Source organism: Myiozetetes cayanensis, unplaced genomic scaffold (genome assembly GCF_022539395.1).
Source record: "Myiozetetes cayanensis isolate MyiCay16 unplaced genomic scaffold, myiCay2020 scf107, whole genome shotgun sequence".
Taxonomy (NCBI): domain Eukaryota; kingdom Metazoa; phylum Chordata; class Aves; order Passeriformes; family Tyrannidae; genus Myiozetetes; species Myiozetetes cayanensis.
In genome coordinates, this window is record NW_026086683.1 from 17,008 (window position 1) to 34,723 (window position 17,716).

Sequence of the window (17,716 nt, forward strand, 5' to 3'; positions counted from 1 at the left end):
TTTGGGGGTTTCCCCCAAATTTGGTTTTTTTTCTTAAATTTTGCATTTCCCCCATCAATTTGGTCTTGTTTTGGATTTTTTTTTCCCCCAAATTTGGTTTTTTTTCCTCAACTTTGGGTGTTTTTCTCCCAAAATTAGGTATTTTTTACCAACTTTTGGGTTTTTACCAAATCTGGGTGGTTTTACCCCATATTAGGCAGCATCATCACCACCCGGTTGTGCCAAAAGCCACCAAGACACAGACAGTAAAAATAAGGAAGAAAAAGGGAATTTTTGCTCCTCGTTCCCAACCACTCCCGAAATAATTTGCCCAAAAAAGCCCCAAATCCAGCAGAAAATGGGGGAAAGAGCCCAGAAAAGCCTTTTTTTGCTTCAATTTTTACCTTTTTGGCCTCGTTTTTAATGCTCGGACTTCAGCTGAATTTGGGGAATTTTAGGCAGGGCTTTGAGGCAGTGGGAGGGGCTTGGAAAGGTCATTAAAATTCGACTTAATTAGCGGGCAATTCATTGAATTTGTCCTGAAATTGGAGGGGTGGGGGAGGAGCCACCAGTGATAGGTCGGTCCCAGTTGGGCACTGGGAGCACTGGGCAGGTGGGCGGAGCCACAGGACAAGGGGGAGATCCCCATCCCCTAATTAATGACATCATTAATTAACCCTGAAGGTCAAAGGGCTGCAGGTTGGAAGAACCTCCAACGACTGGTCAACGGGACCCAACGATCGGTCAATGGGACCCAATCATTGGTCAATGGGACCCAACGATCGGTCAATGGGACCCAATGATCGGTCAATGGGACCCAATCATTGGTCAATGGGACCCAACGATCGGTCAATGGGACCCAACGATCGGTCAATGGGATCCAATGATCGGTCATTGGGACCCAATCATTGGTCAATGGGATCCAATGATCAGTCAACGGGACCCAACGATCGGTCAATGGGACCCAACGATCGGTCAATGGGATCCAATGATCGGTCATTGGGACCCAATCATTGGTCAATGGGATCCAATGATCGGTCAACGGGACCCAACGATCGGTCAATGGGACCTAACATTGATGAGTCAAGGAGACCCAACAATAATGGGTCAACGGGACCCAACAATGATGACTCAAGGAGACCCAACAATAATGGGTCAATGGGACCCAACAATGATGAGTCAATGAGACCCAATAATGATGACTCAGTGAGACCCCACGATGGGTCAACAGGACCCAACAGTGATGAGCCAATGGGACCCCACGACGATGGGTCAACAAGACTCAACGATGACTCAACGGGACCCCACGCTGGGTCTCTGCGCCCAACCCGCCCCAGTCAGGCGCTGGGAGCACTGGGAGCACTGGGAGGAGCCCTGGGAGCAGGGGGTGGGTGGGGGATTCTCAGTTGATGAGCGAGGGGGTCTGGGCACCTGCAGGCGGGGCCGGGGTGAACGACGGGTGGGCGAAGGCGCGGCCGGGGAATGAGAGCGCCCAGGGCAGCTCCAGGGCCGGGCCGGAGAGCGCCGGCACGGGCAGCGCCGAGGGCGACGCCGGGAACGACTCCCAGCGAGGCCACCGGGCCGGGAAGGCGGCGCCGGGAAGCCCCGGAGCCCGGCGGGGCGGCGGCATCTCGGCGGCCACGGCGGCAGCGCCGGCGGCCGCCGCCTTGGGCTTGTCCCCGCCGTGGGTTCGCTGGTGCCGGTTGAGGTGGGAGCTGCGGCTGAAGCACTTGCCGCACTCGGAGCACTTGTAGGGCTTCTCGCCGGTGTGCACGCGCTGGTGGATGGTGAGCTCGGAGCGCTGGATGAAGCTCTTGCCGCACTCGGAGCACTGGTAGGGCTTCTCGCCCAGGTGGGTCCGCTGGTGGGTGATGAGGTTGGAGGAGACGCTGAAGCACTTGCCGCACTCCCCGCACTTGTAGGGCTTCTCCCCGGTGTGCATCCGCCGGTGGATGGTGAGGTCGGACTTCTGGATGAAGCCCTTGCCGCACTCCCCGCACTGGTAGGGCTTCTCTCCGGTGTGGATGCGCCGGTGCTTCACCAGCGCCGAGCGCTGCCCGAAACCCTTCCCGCACTCCCCGCACTTGTAGGGCTTCTCCGCGCCTCTGCCGGCGCCGCGCCGGGATCCGCCTCCCTCCCGCAGTCCAGGCACTGCTGCCCTCGGCAGCCCCGGCTCTTCCCGCAGTCCAGGCACTTCGGGGGCTGCGCTGCCACGGCAGCGCCGTGGGCTCCGTGGGCACGCTGATGCTTGAGCAAGGCGGCGCCTTGGCCGAAGCAGCGCCCGCACTGGGCGCACTGGAAGAGACGGCCATGCCGGTGGGCGGCCAGGAAGCCGGCGAGGTGCTCGGGGCAGCGGTAGGACGCCCGCTGCGCCGCGTGGATCTTCTGGTGCCGGTCCAGGTGGGAGCTGACGCTGAAGCTCTTGCCGCACTCGTTGCACGTGTAGGGCCGCTCGCCGGTGTGGACGCGCTGGTGCCGCTCCAGGTCGGAGCGCTGGATGAAGCCCTTGCCGCAGTCGCCGCAGGCGAAGGGCCGCTCGCCGGTGTGGATGCGCCGGTGCTGGGTGAGGTTGGAGCCGCGGCTGAAGCTCTTGCCGCAGTCCCCGCACCGGTGGGGCCTCTCCCCGCTGTGCGTCTTGCGGTGCTTGGCCAGCGCCGAGCGCTGGGCAAAACTCTTCCCGCACTCCCCGCAGCGATGAGGAGCCGCCACCGGCGCTTCCGGCGGCGCCGGGCGCGGCCGCGGGCGCGGCTGGGAGGAGGGCGGGCCGGGCCCCCCGGTATGAGTCCGGCGGTGCCGGTCCAGGTGGGAGCTGACGCTGAAGCGCTTGCCGCAGTCCCCGCAGGGGTACGGCCGCTCCCCGGTGTGGACGCGCCGGTGCCGCTCCAGGTCGGAGCGCTGGATGAAGCCTTTCCCGCAATCACCGCAGCGGTGCGGGCGCTCCCCGGTGTGGATGCGCCGGTGCTGGGCCAGGTTGGACCCTCGGCTGAAGCCCTTCCCGCAGTCCCCGCAGCGGTGCGGCTTCTCCGGCTGCCGGCAGCGCCGGTGGCACTCGGAGCAGCGCCGGGGCTTGGCCGGGCTCCCGCACTTGGCGCAACTGCCCTGGGACACATTCCGGCCTCCCAGGGCTTTACCAGCACCGGGGGAGTCGGCAGCGGGCTCCTCGTCTTGGTTTTGAGCGGCGTCTCCTGGCGGTGGCTTCTCATCGTCCTGTGGTGCCGGATCATCCTCGGTGCTGCTGCCGGCGCCGGCACCTGGACCACGGTGGGAAACCAGAAGTTAGGTCAACACAAACCCCTTCTTCCCCCTCAGAGGGAAGTTGGAGGCCCTCCGGAGTCACCTTGTTAGGGTTTTTGGGGGGACCTTGAGGGTCATTGGTGGCGTTGACCTTTTTCCACCTGATCCATCCCAGAATCTCGCCATGAGAACCCACCAAACCTCCCCCTTTTCCCACAGGATGCTCCTAACCCCCCTCCCCCCACGAAGGTCTCCAGGAGCACCTCGAGGTGAGGGGGGGTTTTTCCTGGCAAAGCTCCTTCCCAAATTTTACCTCCTTCTTTGGGCGTCTTCTTGCGGTTCCGGCGCTTCCCACCCTGTCCCTGTTCCCGGACGAGCTCCCGGAGCATCTTTTCCACCTGGGTCCTTCCGGCAGTTTGGAGGATGAGCCCCAACTGCCTCCGGAGGTCAGGATTCACCCCCCCATCGCCGGAGACCCCTGGGGGGGCCACCTGGGTAGGCTCGGGCTGGCCCTGCTCCCCCTCGGCTTCCACACCTGGAAAAGTCGGCCCCCAAAAACCTCAGGGATTCGGGTCAAGTTTGGGCGGAATTCCCCCAAAATCTCAAAGGATTCAACCAAATTTGGGGAGTTTCCCCGAAAATCTCGAGGGATTCGGTTAAGTCTTGGGGGAATTCCCAAAAATCTCAAGGGGTTTGGTCAAGTTTGGGGAGGATTCCTGAAAATCCCAAAGAATTCAGCTAAATTTGGGGCGGTTTTTCTCCTGATATCCAAAGGGAACCAAATTCCCCCCCAATTCTGAACATCCCTATATGGAATTCACCCAATTTCAGGGGGGGGTTTATCGTGAGCTCTTCCCCCAAACCTCCAGCATTCCCCCAGTTTCGGGCAGGTTTCATTCATGGGGGAAAAAAACACCCCAATTAATGGGAAAACCCGATAATATTGGTGGGTTTTTGGGTTTTATTGGCTTTTGTTGGGTTTTTTTTCCCAAAACAGACGGAATTCCCCCCAATTTCCCCCTGACTCACCTGACACCAAGCCCCGTCTGCGGTGGGACTCAGCAAAGGCCGTGATCCGGGGCCAGCTGATGGCAATTTCCTCGGCTGCCGGAAAAGCAAGAAGCTCAACGTTCCCAATTCCCCTTCCCCGCAAATAATTTAGGACTAAACCTCCCATTATGGGCCAAATTTGGCCCATTTTTTCAGGGGGGGCTGATTTTTACCCAAATTTTAGGTGTATTTTGGGCCACGTTCAACCCATTTTTGGCCAAATTTCCCCTCATTTTTTGCCCAATTTTGGGTCATTTTTTGGCCAAATTTTGTCTTGTTACTTGTCAAATTTTAGCCATTTTTGACCAAATTGAGCCTCATTTTTGGCCAAGTTTTGCCCCATTTTTGGACAAACTTATCCCATTTTTTGGCCAAATTCCCCCTTTTTTGGTCAAATTTCGCCCCACTTCTAACCACATTTTTCTCCATTTTTGGTCAAATTTTGCCCCATTTTTGGATCCCAAAATGACCCTCCCCCCCCAAACTGTGTCTTGAATAGTCCCCAAAATGAGCCCCCCCCCCCTCCAAATTAGGACCCAAAATGACTCCCCCACCCCCAAACTGTGCCCTGGGGACCTCCCAAAATCAACTCCCCCTCCCCAAATTTTGGGGTCCCCGCCTTACCCAAGGAAATCACGTTCTCATAGTTCTCCTGCATCGTGACCCCAAATTTTGGGGGTCCCGGGAGGTTGTGGGGTCACCCCACAACTGCGTCTGAAAAGAGACCCCCCAAAAACCCTGTCAGGCTCCTCCCATAAAATCCCTTTTGTTCAGGGAGGGGTTGAGGGGTGGGGGCCTCCCTTTGCTCCCCAAATTTTTTTTGGGGGGGGGTTGGGAGAGATTTGAGGGGATTTGAGGGGGGGATTTTGGGGAAATTTGAGGGGGATTTGGGGGAAATTTAGGAGGGATTTGGGGGGAATTTGGGGAACGTGTGGAGGGAGATTTGGGGGAATTCGGGCAGGATTTGCGGGAATTTGCGACGGATCGGGGGGTCGGAATTTGGGAGGAATTTGGGGGTCCCCTGTTACCTGCAGGGGGGGTGGGCACAGCGTGGTTTCACACCCACCCTCCCCCCCGTCTCGGGGGTCTCCCACGCTGGATGCCGCTCCCGCTCCCAATCCCAATCCCGATCCCGATCCCGCTGGAGGCGGCTCCGGCGTGACCCGGATACAGAGGAACCGCCGCCGCCTCCTCGGCTCCTCTTCCTCCCCCTCTCTCTCCCCCTCCTCCTCCTCCTCCTCTCCTCCCTCCCCTCCCTCTCCTCCCTTCCTCCCTCCCTCTCCCCGTCTTCCTTCTCGTCCCCTCCCTTCTTCTCCTCCCCTCTCCCCTCCTCCTTCTTCTCCTCCCCTCCCTCCTCCCTCCTCTCCCTCTTTCTCTCTCCCTCCTTTCTCTCCTCCCTCCTCCCCTTCTCCCTCCTCCTCCCCTTCTTCCTCCTCCTCCTCCCCTCTCCTCCTCTTCCTCCTCCTTCTGCTCCTCATTCTCCTCTTCCTCCCTCTCCCACCTCCTCCTCCGCTTCTTCTCCCTCCCTCCGTCTCCCTCCCCCTCCTTCTTCTCTTCCTCCTCCCCCTTCCCTCCCTCCTCCCTCAGTCCCTCCCCTCTCTCCCTCCCCTCTCCCCTTCTTCTCCCTCCCCCTCCCTCTATCGGACCTGGAGAATCCTGAGGGATGGAGGGAGGGATGGAAGGAGGGATTTTGAGGGGTGGTCTCCCATCCCGTTTCCCCCTCCCCCCCCCCCATGTCTCAGCTCCACAGGGACCCTCTGAGGGAAAGGGGAGCCAAGGAATTCCCAAGAGATGCCCAAGGAATTGCCCAAGAAATTCCCCACGGAGTTTCCCAAGATTTTCCAGAAATGTGGGGCTCAGTCTTGGACAAACCCCCTGACTTCCAGTTTCCTGGGAAAAGCTCAGAGGACGCTCCAGCTTTTCCCACTAAATCTATTTTTATTCACAAAACAAACACAGCTCCTGCTTCCCTTGGGAAGAGATGGATCCAACCCCCAAAATCCACTGAGAAAACCCCCCTAGGTTCACGTCCTGCTCCCACTCCCGAGGTTCATCTCAAGGATTCCTGTTTTTCCAGCTTGGAATTCCCTTTGGATGCTCCTCCAGCCCCACTGATCAATGCCAGGAGGAGCCCCTGGGCTGGGACAGATCGGCCCTTATCCCAGCTTTTGGGATTCTCCCAACCTTTGGAATTGCCCCAACTCTCGGAATCATCCCAACCTTTGGGATTGTCCCAACCAACAGCTGAATAAACACAATAAATAAACTTCCCAAATTTCTGGGAGACGGTGGAGTTGGGACAATCTGGCTTCTTCCTCAACCGAAACCCACCAAATCATGGAATTTTACCCCAAAATTGGGGGTTTTCCCTCCAAATCAGGGGATTTTTCCCCAATTTGGGGTTCTTACCCCTAATTGAGGGATTTTGCCTCAAATTGATTTTTTTGCCCCAAATTGGTGGGTTTTTTAGCCCCAAATCCTTGACGACATCATCATGCTCTGAGTCAAGGTTGGATGTGGAATTCGGGATGATCCAGCAGTGACTCCATCCCACATTTTGGGGTCTCTCTGACCTCGGCAATGAGTCGGTGGCACCTCCAAGAGTACTGACCTTGGAAGTGCTTCTTCTGGAATCCTCCCTGGAGCAGGAGCTTGGTTGGGTTTTTCCTTGGCAGGATTCCATCTTTTTTTGTTTTTGTTTTTTTTTTTTTCTGACCCAGAGGGAAAATTCCCCTTTGGAAAACTCCCTAATTCCCACTCGGCTCCTCCTTCCGCCCTCTACTCTACACTGTTCCTACTCTACCCTACAGAAACTACGCCGGAACAGCCCAATCCCACTGGGATTCCCATCGGGAATTGGGCCTCTACCCAAACTGAGGTCAAGGCTGGCCAACCCAACGAGTTGGGTTCATCTGGCAGCCCCACCGTAACATTTCCGCTGGGAATGGGTTCTTCCCAAGCCAAGGCTGGCCCAACCCAACCAGGGTCAGGCTCCTCTGGCAGCCCCTCTGGAACACCGGCATGCCAGAACGGGGGGTTCTACCCAAGTCATCATCAAGGTTGGCCAACCCAACGAGCCGAGTTCATCCGGCGGGCCCCCCTCTGGAACGCCGCCCGACTTGGCAGCGCCGCCGCTCAGCCCACGAGCTCGGCCTCTTCCTCGCCGTGGCTCCGCAGGTGCCGCTGCAGGTGGGAGGTGCCCCCGAACCTCCTCCCGCACCGTGGGCACGGGAAGGGCTTCTCCGCCCCAACCCCCCCCCCTCCTCCGCCGTGAACCCGCCGGTGCTTGGCCAGCGCCGAGCCGTCGGCGAACGCCTTCCCGCAGTCGGCGCAGCCGTGCCGGGGCCCGGCGTGGGCCCTCTGGTGCTTGTGGAAGTGGAGGGTGCTGTTGAAGCTCTTGCCGCACTCGGCGCACACGTGGGGCTGGCCGCCGGCGTGGGTCCGCTGGTGCCGGTACAGGTGGGACGTGCGGCCGAAGCGCTTGCCGCAGTCCCCGCACTGGTACGGCCTCTCCCCGGTGTGGATCCGCTGGTGCCGCTCCCAGTGGGAGCTCCACGAGAAGCTCTTCCCGCAGTCCCCGCACCGGTAGGGCTTCTCCGCCGCGCCGGCGCCGCCACCACCCACGCCGCCGGCGCCGCCGTGGAGGTTGCGCCGGTGCCGCGCGTACTGGGCGCGGGCGCCGAAGGCTTTCCCGCACTCCTCGCAGCGGAAGGGCCCATCCAGGTGGAGGCGCTGGTGCTTGACCAGTGCTGGGGCATCACCAAAGCTCTTGCGGCACAGGGTGCACCGGTAGGGCCGCTGGCCGGTGTGGGTGCGCTGGTGCCGCTCGAAGTGCAGGGTGCTGCCGAAGCTGCGCCCGCAGTAGGTGCAGATGTAGGAGCGGCCGCCGGCGTGGCCGCGCTGGTGCCGGTAGAGGTGGGAGCTGCGGCTGAAGCTCTTGCCGCACTCGGGGCACTGGTAGGGCTTCTCGCCGGTGTGCACGCGCTGGTGCCGCTCCCAGTGGGAGCTCCACGAGAAGCCCTTGCCGCAGTGGCCGCACTGGAAGGGCGGCCGGCCCGTGTGGAGCCGCTGGTGCGTCGCCAGCTCCTTGTTGCGCCGGAAGCTCTTCCCGCACTCCTGGCACTCGTAGGGGAGGCCACGAGCCCCTGGGCTTGGCTCCGGCGCCGGCGCCGCCGCCGAGCCGGCGGCGTGGGCTCGCTGGTGCCGCGAGAGGTTGGAGCTGACGGTGAAGCTCTTCCCGCACTCCTGGCATTTGTAGGGAAGGCCGCGAGCCCTCGGCGTTGGAGTTGGTGTCGCCGTCATCGCCGAGTTGGTGGCGTGGGCGCGCTGGTGGCGGTAGAGGTTGGAGCTGACGTTGAAGGCCTTGCCGCAGTGGCCGCAGCGGAAGGGCCGCTCGCCGGTGTGCGTCCGGCGGTGCTTGTGGAAGTGGGAGCTGCAGCTGAAGCTCTTGCCGCACTCGCCGCACTCGAAGCTCTTCTGCAGGACGATGACGCTCCTCAAGTCGGAGAAGGCCGAGGAAGAGGAGGAGGAGGAGGAGGAGGTGGATTTGGTGCCGGCAGCAGAGGGGCAAGCGGGGTTGATCTGCTGCACCACCGTCCAGCGCAGGGTGCCCCGGGAATCCTCGTCGGGGTTGGCGATGGACACACGGGGGAGGGGGGTGGTGTCGAGCTCAACGATCTCCGGCTCGCCCCGGGAGTGGGGGGAGAGGTCGTTCAGGGGTCCTGGGAGAGAGGGAATGGAGGGGGGGGGGAGTTAATCCCGTTGGGATGGGAGGGAATGAGCTGCCAATCCCATGGGATGAAATCCCCATCCCATGGTATTCAGAGTCCACTCCCAATGGGATGGAGACTCAATTCCTATGGGATATCAAGAGGGGGCAAAGAACCCATTCCCATGGGATTCAGACCCCATTCCCGTGGGATATCAAGGGGGATAAAAACCCCATTCCCATGGGATTCAGACCCCATTCCTATGGGATATCAAGGGGGCAAAAAACCCCCATCCCCATGGGATTCAGACCCCATTCCCATGGGATATCAAGGGGGATAAAACCCCCATTCCCATGGGATATCAAGGGGGATAAAACCCCCATCCCCATGGGATTCAGACCCCATTCCCATGGGATATCAAGGGGGATAAAACCCCCATTCCCATGGGATAGAGACCCCATTCCTGTGGGATATTAAAGTAGATGGAGATCCCAGTCCCACAGGATATGGATGAAGAGGGATGGAGACCCCATTCCCAGGTGTCCATGGGGGTCTCCAAGCCCTTCCAAAGTTCTGGGAGACCTCCCAGCTCTTACTCTGCATCCCGGGGGGGTCGTAGGGATCCTCCTCCTCCTCCTCTTCCTCCTCCTCCTCCCCGTTATCCCTGAAAAGCACCGTCTGCTCCAGCTCCGGCTCCTCCCATGGATCCATCGCCCACTGGAAAACCCTGGGAAAGCGGGACAGCCCCGTCATCCTCCCAGAAAAACCCCCCAGAATAATCAAGGTTTGGGGGGGGGGAGGTTGGGACCCTCCCAGTGAATGGAGGAATGAAGGGACCCCTCCAAAACCACTCCCCCGGAATGTCGGGACCCCCCAAATCCCCCTCAATCCACCCCAGTTCCCTCCAGTCCCTTTTCCCCAGGAATAAAAGGACCCTCCAGTCTCCCCCGGTCACGCCAAGGAATGAAGGAATGAAGACCCCAATCCCCCTCAAATCCCACCCAATTTCCTCTCCCCCAGGAATTTCAGGACCCCCCCAATTGCATCCTCCCCCCAGCCCAGGGGGGACAAAGCCAGACTGCGGCGCCGCGACCCTCCCCCAACCCCCTCCTTTTTTTTTTTTTTTTTTTGGGGGGGGGGTGTCGTTTCTCCCACTCCATCACCCTCCAAAACCCTCTCCCAAATCCCGACCTTCCTTCCCAAATCCCAGCCTTCCCGGGGGCTCGCGGCCTCGGGATCTCCCCCCCTCCCCCTCCCCCTTTTCCCACCCCTCCCCTCCCACCACCTTTTCCTGTCCCCCTCCCTTTTTTTCCTGATCCCGGTTTATTCCATCCCCTTCCTGTGTGTCCGGGGCTCTGAGAGCCGACGTGCAACAGTCCCCCTCCTCCCCCCCAAAATCCCTCCTTTCTTCCGCCCTCCCCAAATTCCAACACCCTCCCCCCATTCCCAAATCCTTCTTCCCTTTGCCCACCTCCGGCGTCTCGGCATCCTCCGCTTCCAGGTAACGGGAATTCTTTCTGGAATTTAAAACCTCGCCCGGCCGCGCCCCGACCCCCCGCCCCTTTATTTAACTCTCCCTTTCCCAATTTCCCCCCATCCCTGCCTCCTTCCGATCCAGCCGCTTTTTTCCATTCCCCTCGCCCTTCCTGATTCCCAAAATTCCCTCTCTGGGCTTCCAAAAGCTTTATTCCCTCATTTATTCCCTGCTCCCTCCCCATTTCTCCCTCCCACTGCTCCTTCCCCGTTTTCCCTCCTTTTCCATTAATTTTTTCCTGTTTTCCCCTTCCTTCCGTCCCATTTTTTCCCCTTTTACCCATTTTTCCTTCTCTTTCCATTTTTTCCTCCCCTGTTTTGCCCATTTTCCGTTTTTCCCCTTTTTTCCATTCCTTTCCCCCTTTTTCCTTCCTCCTGTTGCTTTTTAACCCCCCTTTTAATCCCCTCATTCCCATTAAATCCCTCCACCCCCATTCCCAATCCTTATTTAGGGGGAAATCAGGAATTAAGGGGGAAAATTAGGAATTGGGGGGGAGGAATAGGAATTAAGAGGGAAAATTAGGAATAAGAGGGGGAAATTACGAATTAAAAGGGAATCCCTTCCCAAAAATCCTGGGGGAGGTTGGGTTATACCCCAATTTTAGGGTCCCCCCCCTTGTGGACCCCAAAACCTGACCTAGAGCTGTTGGAATTTCAGGGATTAGGGGGGAATCTCTTCCCAAAAAACCTGTCAGCACCAGGACAAGCTTGGAAAACCGGGATAAGATGCAGGACAGCTACGAGAGCGTCATTTCCTTGGGTGAGGCTCCAGAATCCCTCCTTTCTCCTTAATTTCTGCTTGTTTCCAATGGATAAAATTCAATTAATGGGGATTTAATTAGCGGGTGAATTCATGACGGGGGGAAAAAACCACCAAAATCCACTCAAATCCACCAAAATCGAGCCTGGGAGTTTGACCGGTTTCAGGCGAGGCTTCAAGGTCGTTGACGGCCATGGTGGGATTGAGTTTTTTTGGGGTAAAAAGACCTAAAACTGGTGTCCAAATGTTCCCCCCCCCCCAGCCGAGGAAATCGCCATCAGTTGGCCGCGAATCACCGCCTTCGCCGAGTCCCACCGGAGGAGGGGCCTTGGGGCTGGTGAGTTGACTGCGGGCGGGAACGTTGGCCAAGAGAGGGTTGGAGGAGCCCAAAATCCGTGAGGGGGGTGGGAAAAGTTGACCAGGTTGATCAAGTTGACCAGGTTGATCAAGTTGACCAAGTTGATCGAGTTGACCAAGTTGATCAAGTTGACCAAGTTGATCAAGTTGACCAGGTTGATCGAGTTGACCAAGTTGATCAAGTTGACCAAGTTGATCAAGTTGACCAAGTTGATCAAGTTGACCAAGTTGATCAAGTTGACCAGGTTGATCAAGGACGTGTTTTGGAAGAGCCCCAGACCCATGAGCGGGGTGGTTTGGGGGCATTGACAGGCCCTCACCCCCGTTTTCCTCCCAGCAGACAACGGTTTGTTGACCGACAACGACGACGAGGAGCCTCCCCCGGGTGAGCTGGAGAAAGTGGACGCCGTGGCCGCCGCGGCCTCAGTGACCAAACCCAAGCCGGCCGCCAACTCCGCCGACACCGAGGGCTCCAAACCCACCGAGGCTTCCCAGAAACCTGACCCCCAGCCCCACAAGGCCGCGGGGAAGCGCCAGAGCAAGTCAGGACCCCAGGGCTTCAAGAAGTTCCCCCCGCGGAGCCTCCTGGGCCACGGGCGGTGCCACGACTGCGGTAAAGCTCTGGCGTTCGGCTCTGCCTTCCCCAAGCGCCGGCGCGGGACAGAACGGCCCCACAAGTGCCCCGAGTGCGGGAAGTGCTTCAGGTTGAGCTCCACCCTCATCACCCACCAGCGGCGCCACGCCGGCGACAAGCCCTACAAGTGCCCCGATTGCGGCAAGACCTTCAGCGTGGGCTCGGCCTTCATCCAGCACCAACGCGTCCACGCCGGCGCCGCGCCCTGCCAGTGCGGCGTCTGCGGCAAGAGCTTCCCGGCCAGCACCAGCCTGGTGAAACACCAGAAGCTCCACCTGGAGGAGAAGCCCTACAAATGCGGCGACTGCGGCAAGGGCTTCAACTGGAACTCCCACCTGGAGCGGCACCGGCGCATCCACACCGGCGAGAAGCCCTACGCCTGCCCCGAGTGCGGCAAGAGCTTCAGCTGGAGCTCCCACCTCGACCGGCACCGCCGCACCCACGCCACGGCCCGCGGGGACCCCTCGTGCCGCTGCGCCGACTGCGGCCACCACCCGGAGCCGCCGGAGCGCGGGAAGGGGTCGGCGGCCAAACCAGCGGCCTTGGTCAAGCGCCGGCACGGCGGCGCTGCCGCCAACAAGCCCTACAAGTGCGGGGAGTGCGGGAAGGGCTTCGGCGCCGATACGGCACTGGCGAAGCACCGTCAGAGCCACACCGGTGCCGCCAAGCCCTACGAGTGCGGCGACTGCGGCAAGAGCTTCGCCTGGAGCTCCCACCTCGACCGGCACCGGCGCATCCACATGGGCGAGAAGCCGTTCCGCTGCGGCGACTGCGGCAAGAGCTTCTCGCAGAGCTCCCACCTGGAGCGGCACCAGCGCGTCCACGCCGGCGCCGAGCAGCCGCGCCGCTGCTGCGAGTGCGGCAAGAGCTTCTTGGCCTCGCCCGCCAAGCGCCGGCGGCTCTTGGGCGGCGCCGCTGAGAGACCCTCCAAGTGCGGCGAGTGCGGGAAGAGTTTCCCGTGGGGCCCGCGGGCGGCGCCGGAGCGGAGCCACAAGTGCAGCGAGTGCGGGAAGAGCTTCTCAGCCCGGGCTAAGGAGGGCGCGGTGAGACACCAGGGCACTCAGACTGGCGAGAAACCGTACGCCTGCCCCGAGTGCGGCAAGAGCTTTGGGCAGAACTCGGCGCTGGTGAAGCACCGGCGGATGCACACGGGGGAGAAGCCCTACGAGTGCGGGGACTGCGGGAAGAGCTTCGGCGTCCGCTCCAACCTCATCAAGCACCAGCGCACCCACCTCGGGGAGAAGCCCTACAAGTGCCCCGAGTGCGGCAAGGGCTTCATCCAGAAGTCCGACCTCACCAAGCACCGGCGGATGCACACCGGGGAGAAGCCCTACGAGTGCAACGTGTGCGGCAAGTGCTTCAGCGTCTCCTCCAACCTCATCAAGCACCAGCGCATCCACCTGGGCGAGAAGCCCTACCAGTGCTCCGAGTGCGGCAAGAGCTTCATCCAGCGCTCCGAGCTCACCATCCACCAGCGCGTGCACACCGGCGAGAAGCCCTACAAGTGCTCCGAGTGCGGCAAGTGCTTCAGCCGCAGCTCCCACCTCAACCGGCACCAGCGAACCCACGGCGGGGACAAGCCCAAGGCAGTGGCCACCGGCGCTGCCGCCGTGGCCGCCGAGACGCCGCCGCCTCCGCCGGGCTCCGGGGGCTTCCCCGGCGCCGCCTTCCCGGCCCCGGTGGCCTCGCTGGGGTCGTTCCCGGCGTCGCCCTCGGCGCTGCCCGTGCCGGCGCTCTCCGGCCCGGCCCTGGAGCTGCCCTGGGCGCTCTCGTTCCCCGGCCGCGCCTTCGCCCACCCGTCGTTCGCCCCGGCCCCGCCTGCAGGCGCCCAGACCCCCTCGCTCATCAACTGAGGCTCCCCCACCCACCCCCTGCTCCCAGGGCTCCTCCCAGTGCTCCCAGTGCTCCCAGTGCCCGATTGGGGCAGAGACCCAGCGTGGGGTCCCGTTGAGTCATTGTTGAGTCTTGTTGACTCATCATTGGGTCTTGTTGACTCATTGTTGTTGGGTCCCATTGACTCATTTTTGGGTCCCATTGACCAATCGTTGTTGAGTCTCATTGACCAGTTGTTGGGTCTTGTTGACTCATCAATGTTGGGTCCCATTGACCAATCATTGGGTCCCACTGACCGATCATTGGGTCCCACTGACCGATCATTGGGTCCCATTGACCGATCGTTGGGTCCCATTGACCGATCGTTGGGTCCCGTTGACCAGTCGTTGGAGCTTCTTCCAACCTGCAGCCCTTCGACCTTCCAGGCTAATTAATGATGTCATTAATTAGGGGATGGGGATCTCCCCCTCGTCCTGTGGCTCCGCCCACCTGCCCAGTGCTCCCAGTGCCCAACTGGGGCCAGTTGAACCCCCATTCCCAGCCCAACCCCCCCCAAACCTGAGTTCCCCTCTCTGGCATTTCCCATGGGATGAAGAACCACACCCATCCCGGTTTCTCCCTCTGCTCCCACCTCGCAGGAATTTGGGGAGAAAAACGCTGGAAACGGGAGTTTTCCCACACTTTTGCATCATCCTGTGCCCACCCTGGAGCTGCATGAGGAACTCTGGGATATTCCACATTTCCCTTCTCTCCCTCTTATCCCACATTATCCCAAACGGAGCCAGTTGGGCTTTTCCTGTTTTAATTTTAACCATATTTTTTTTTTCCTTTTTGGAAAAAAGTCACCATTTTTGGGGCAAAATCAGTGATTTAGTGATGTCGTTTTCCAGGCACTTCATGGAATATTTTGGGAATTCTGGATGGGGTTTTTTTCCCTTTTCCATGTGGACAACTTCTGTGTGTTTGTGGTGAGCTTTTTATGGATTTTCCTTAATTTTTGGGGGTTGTTTTCCGGATTCTACATGTTTGGGTACGAGCAGAAAAAGTGGGAAAAGTAGTGCTTTTCTGCTGCCTAAAATTCTTATTTCTTCCAGTTTTCTGAGGAAGAAATGGGAAATGGATGAAAACAAATGAGGAAAAAAATCAAAACCCTTCAAAAAACCCTAAAAAAGCAAAAATATTCACCAAAAAATGAAGAAAAACATCAAGAAATAGAGGGGAAAAAAAAATAAAGAATTGAGGTGAAAAATTACTCTTGTTTTGTCCCAGAAGGGGATAAAAATCTGGAAAAAAAAACTTTTGAAAAAAGTCGGGAATTGCCGAAATCCTGGGAGTTGGGAGGAGGATTCGAAGTGGAAATGAAACGATGGAGGAGTTTGTGGAGATGATCATGACGCTCAGTTGTTATGTCATTATTGGTTCAACCATGATGTCATGGTTGGCTTGACAATGATGTCACTGATGGTTCAACCATGACTCAACTGATGACGTCATCAGTGACGCAAACGCGACGTCAACATTGGCTCAAGCATGATGTCATCGGTGGCTCAGCCATGACATCATCAATGTCTAGGCCATGACATCATTGCCTCAACCATGTTGTCACAATTGGCTCAATTATGATGTCATCCGTTGCCCAGCCATGACGTCATCAGTGGCTCAACCATGACGTCATTGCTGCTCCCCCCCATGACGTCATCACAGGAGAACCCCCTGGACATTCCCACCAGCTCCAGATCCCAGAATTCCCACAGAGCCCCCCCACCTGATTGGGAAACACTTGAAGGAACCCCAAAAATCCCACATTCTTCCCTCAGTTTTGCCCTTGGAGCCTCCAATTCCCATGTTAATTATGTGTTAATGAATATGCTAATTAGGAGTATTGGGGCTCAATGGCCCCAATTTGGACCAAATTATCCCCAAAATTCTGGGTAATTACCCAAAAATTCCAAGGTTTCTTGGTTTGGGAACCTCCAGAGCCACCACGGGCAGGGCAGGAAGGTCCCGAAATTCTGGAGGAAGAGGAAGGAACTGGATGAAACCAAGAACTTCCCTGGGAGCTGGAATTTTCAGAGGACACGTGACCCCAAAAGGGCCAAAAACGAGCTGAAAAAGTTCCAAAACCAAGGATATTTTGGGGGGGAAATGCCCCCAAACTGTGATTTCTGTGGGATTTCGCCCTTTCCTGGTGTTTCCGGTGTCATTGTGTCGCAGATTCCAGTTGGTGTCGTTCTCGATGTTGGGAGTTGCTTCCTTTCCATGAGTAGTAATAAATCAGTTAGTGATTCCCAGTTATTCCCAGTTTTTCCTCGGGAATGGCTTAGAAACGCCTGGAAATCCTGTTTTTCTTCGTTTTCCCAACCCCCTCCCTCGTGGAAGGGCTTTCAAATCCTCGTCCTGTAGCATCTCCAGAGGTGGAACAGCTCCAGGAAGCCCCTTCCCAAGCTTTTCCCATCCTGGAACAATCCAATCGGATGGAATCTGTAGGGATCATTCCTCGTGGGAAGACTTCACCCAAAAAAAAAACCAAAAAAAACCCAAAAAACCCCAAGGGATTTCGGAAGATTTAAGCCAGAAATTCCTGCGTTTTGGGGGAGTTTTTTTCTCTCCCAAGATTCCAAAGGAAAAGCTGGAAAAACCAACAGGAGCCTTGAAAAGAATCCACAGATTTCCTCTCAGGAAATTTGGGATTTCCAGGGAAAAAACGGGGATGCTCTGCCCGCCTCCCACCCCCCACCCCGATCCAGTATTACTGGGAATTCCAGGATCCCGGTTCCCGGCGCCGTTTCCTGCCCGGATCCTTCTGGGAGAACACAGGAAAGGGTTGATCCAGGCGGGAGGAAGAGGAGGAGGAACGCGGTGGGGGGAGGGGCTGGGAATGTTTTCCCTAAACTGGGATTGTGTTTTCCCTGTCCTGGGAGTGATTTTTTCCCTGTCCCGGGAATGTTTGTCCCGGTTTGGGAATGCTTTCCCCGGTTTTAGGCGTGCTTTTCCCAATCCCTGAAAAAAAAAAAGGAGGGAAAACAGACCCAAAAAAAAAGGAAAGGGGGGGGGGGAAGCCACAAAAAAAGTGGGGAAAACAAACACACAAACCAAAAAACAAACAAAACCCAAAAGAGGGGAAAAACAAAAAAGGGGAAAAAGATCAAAAAAGGGGGAAAACATATAAAAAGGGGGGGGGGGAACATAAAAAAAAAAGGATAAAAAAAAAAGGAAAAACATAAATAAAAGGAAGGAAACACGCAAAAACCCAGAGAGATTCCAAAAAAAAAAGAAAAGGGAAAACCCACTGAAAATAAAGAGGATTCATCCCCAAAATGTCCGGAGGGGGGGAGAAGTGCTCTGGGAATGTCGGGAATGTTGAGTGAATGATCCACTGAATTACCAACAATAAGGATTTTTATTGATAGGAAGAATATTTGAGGCTGCTTCCTCCAGCCCCTCCTCATTCCCAGATGCCGGAATCTCATCCTAGGGGGTGGGGGTTTTTTTTTGGGATCGAGTCCCCTGGGGCTGCCTCGAACCTGGGAATTCTCATCACAGCCCCTCCCCATCCCAAAAATTCCCAAATCCCCCCCCCTTAAGTGCAATTCAGCTCCTGACGCAGCTTTTGCTGCGGAAAGGGGG

General features: G+C 57.8%; 3 protein-coding genes across 10 annotated transcripts; 1 reads left to right on the forward strand and 2 right to left on the reverse strand.

The window, feature by feature from the left end:
* Positions 1-1,381: 1,381 nt before the first annotated feature.
* Positions 1,382-5,258, reverse strand: LOC126635097 (zinc finger protein ZFP2-like). The gene is given in 5 exon segments (XM_050306041.1): positions 1,382-2,082; positions 2,085-3,230; positions 3,527-3,748; positions 4,243-4,317; positions 4,888-5,258. Coding segments are annotated over 5 exon segments (2,178 nt in total). The 5' UTR covers positions 4,922-5,258.
* Positions 5,259-6,181: 923 nt separating this feature from the next.
* Positions 6,182-10,510, reverse strand: LOC126635090 (zinc finger protein 883-like). Of its 5 annotated transcripts, none has more exons than XR_007627494.1 (3): positions 9,569-9,822; positions 6,484-8,984; positions 6,182-6,447 (listed from the first exon to the last, which is right to left on the reverse strand). XR_007627494.1 is itself a non-coding variant. In XM_050306030.1 (3 exons), exons 1-3 carry the CDS (start codon positions 10,458-10,460, stop codon positions 7,399-7,401), a joined length of 1,734 nt encoding a protein of 577 aa, XP_050161987.1. In that variant the 5' UTR covers positions 10,461-10,510; the 3' UTR covers positions 6,182-7,398. The 5 variants fall into 5 exon arrangements, 4 of the variants coding, with proteins under 4 accessions (XP_050161987.1, XP_050161989.1, XP_050161988.1 ...); XM_050306030.1 differs by adding an exon at positions 10,444-10,510 and having other exon boundaries at positions 6,182-8,984; positions 9,569-9,699; XM_050306032.1 differs by adding an exon at positions 10,258-10,265 and having other exon boundaries at positions 6,182-8,984; positions 9,569-9,699.
* LOC126635089 (zinc finger protein 345-like) lies at positions 10,398-16,380 on the forward strand. 4 transcript variants are annotated; one of them, XM_050306028.1, is made up of 5 exons: positions 10,398-10,473; positions 11,164-11,265; positions 11,528-11,602; positions 11,960-13,774; positions 14,980-16,380. In XM_050306028.1, exons 2-5 carry the CDS (start codon positions 11,232-11,234, stop codon positions 15,081-15,083), a joined length of 2,028 nt encoding a protein of 675 aa, XP_050161985.1. In that variant the 5' UTR covers positions 10,398-10,473; positions 11,164-11,231; the 3' UTR covers positions 15,084-16,380. The 4 variants fall into 4 exon arrangements, with proteins under 4 accessions (XP_050161985.1, XP_050161982.1, XP_050161984.1 ...); XM_050306025.1 differs by having other exon boundaries at positions 11,960-16,380; XM_050306027.1 differs by having other exon boundaries at positions 11,963-16,380.
* Positions 16,381-17,716: the final 1,336 nt, after the last annotated feature.

Bases quoted from the DNA above. Each gene is read 5' to 3' on its own strand.
- LOC126635090 (XM_050306029.1), bottom strand. From the start codon at position 9,725: ATGACGGGGCTGTCCCGCTTTCCCAGGGTTTTCCAGTGGGCGATGGAT. The intron at 8,985-9,568 runs GTAAGAGCTGGG...CCTCTCTCCCAG, and splicing joins CGACCCCCCCGGGATGCAGA to GACCCCTGAACGACCTCTCC.
- LOC126635089 (XM_050306025.1), top strand. From the start codon at position 11,232: ATGCAGGACAGCTACGAGAGCGTCATTTCCTTGG. The intron at 11,266-11,527 runs GTGAGGCTCCAG...CCCCCCCCCCAG, and splicing joins CGAGAGCGTCATTTCCTTGG to CCGAGGAAATCGCCATCAGT. The intron at 11,603-11,959 runs GTGAGTTGACTG...TTTTCCTCCCAG, and splicing joins GAGGAGGGGCCTTGGGGCTG to CAGACAACGGTTTGTTGACC.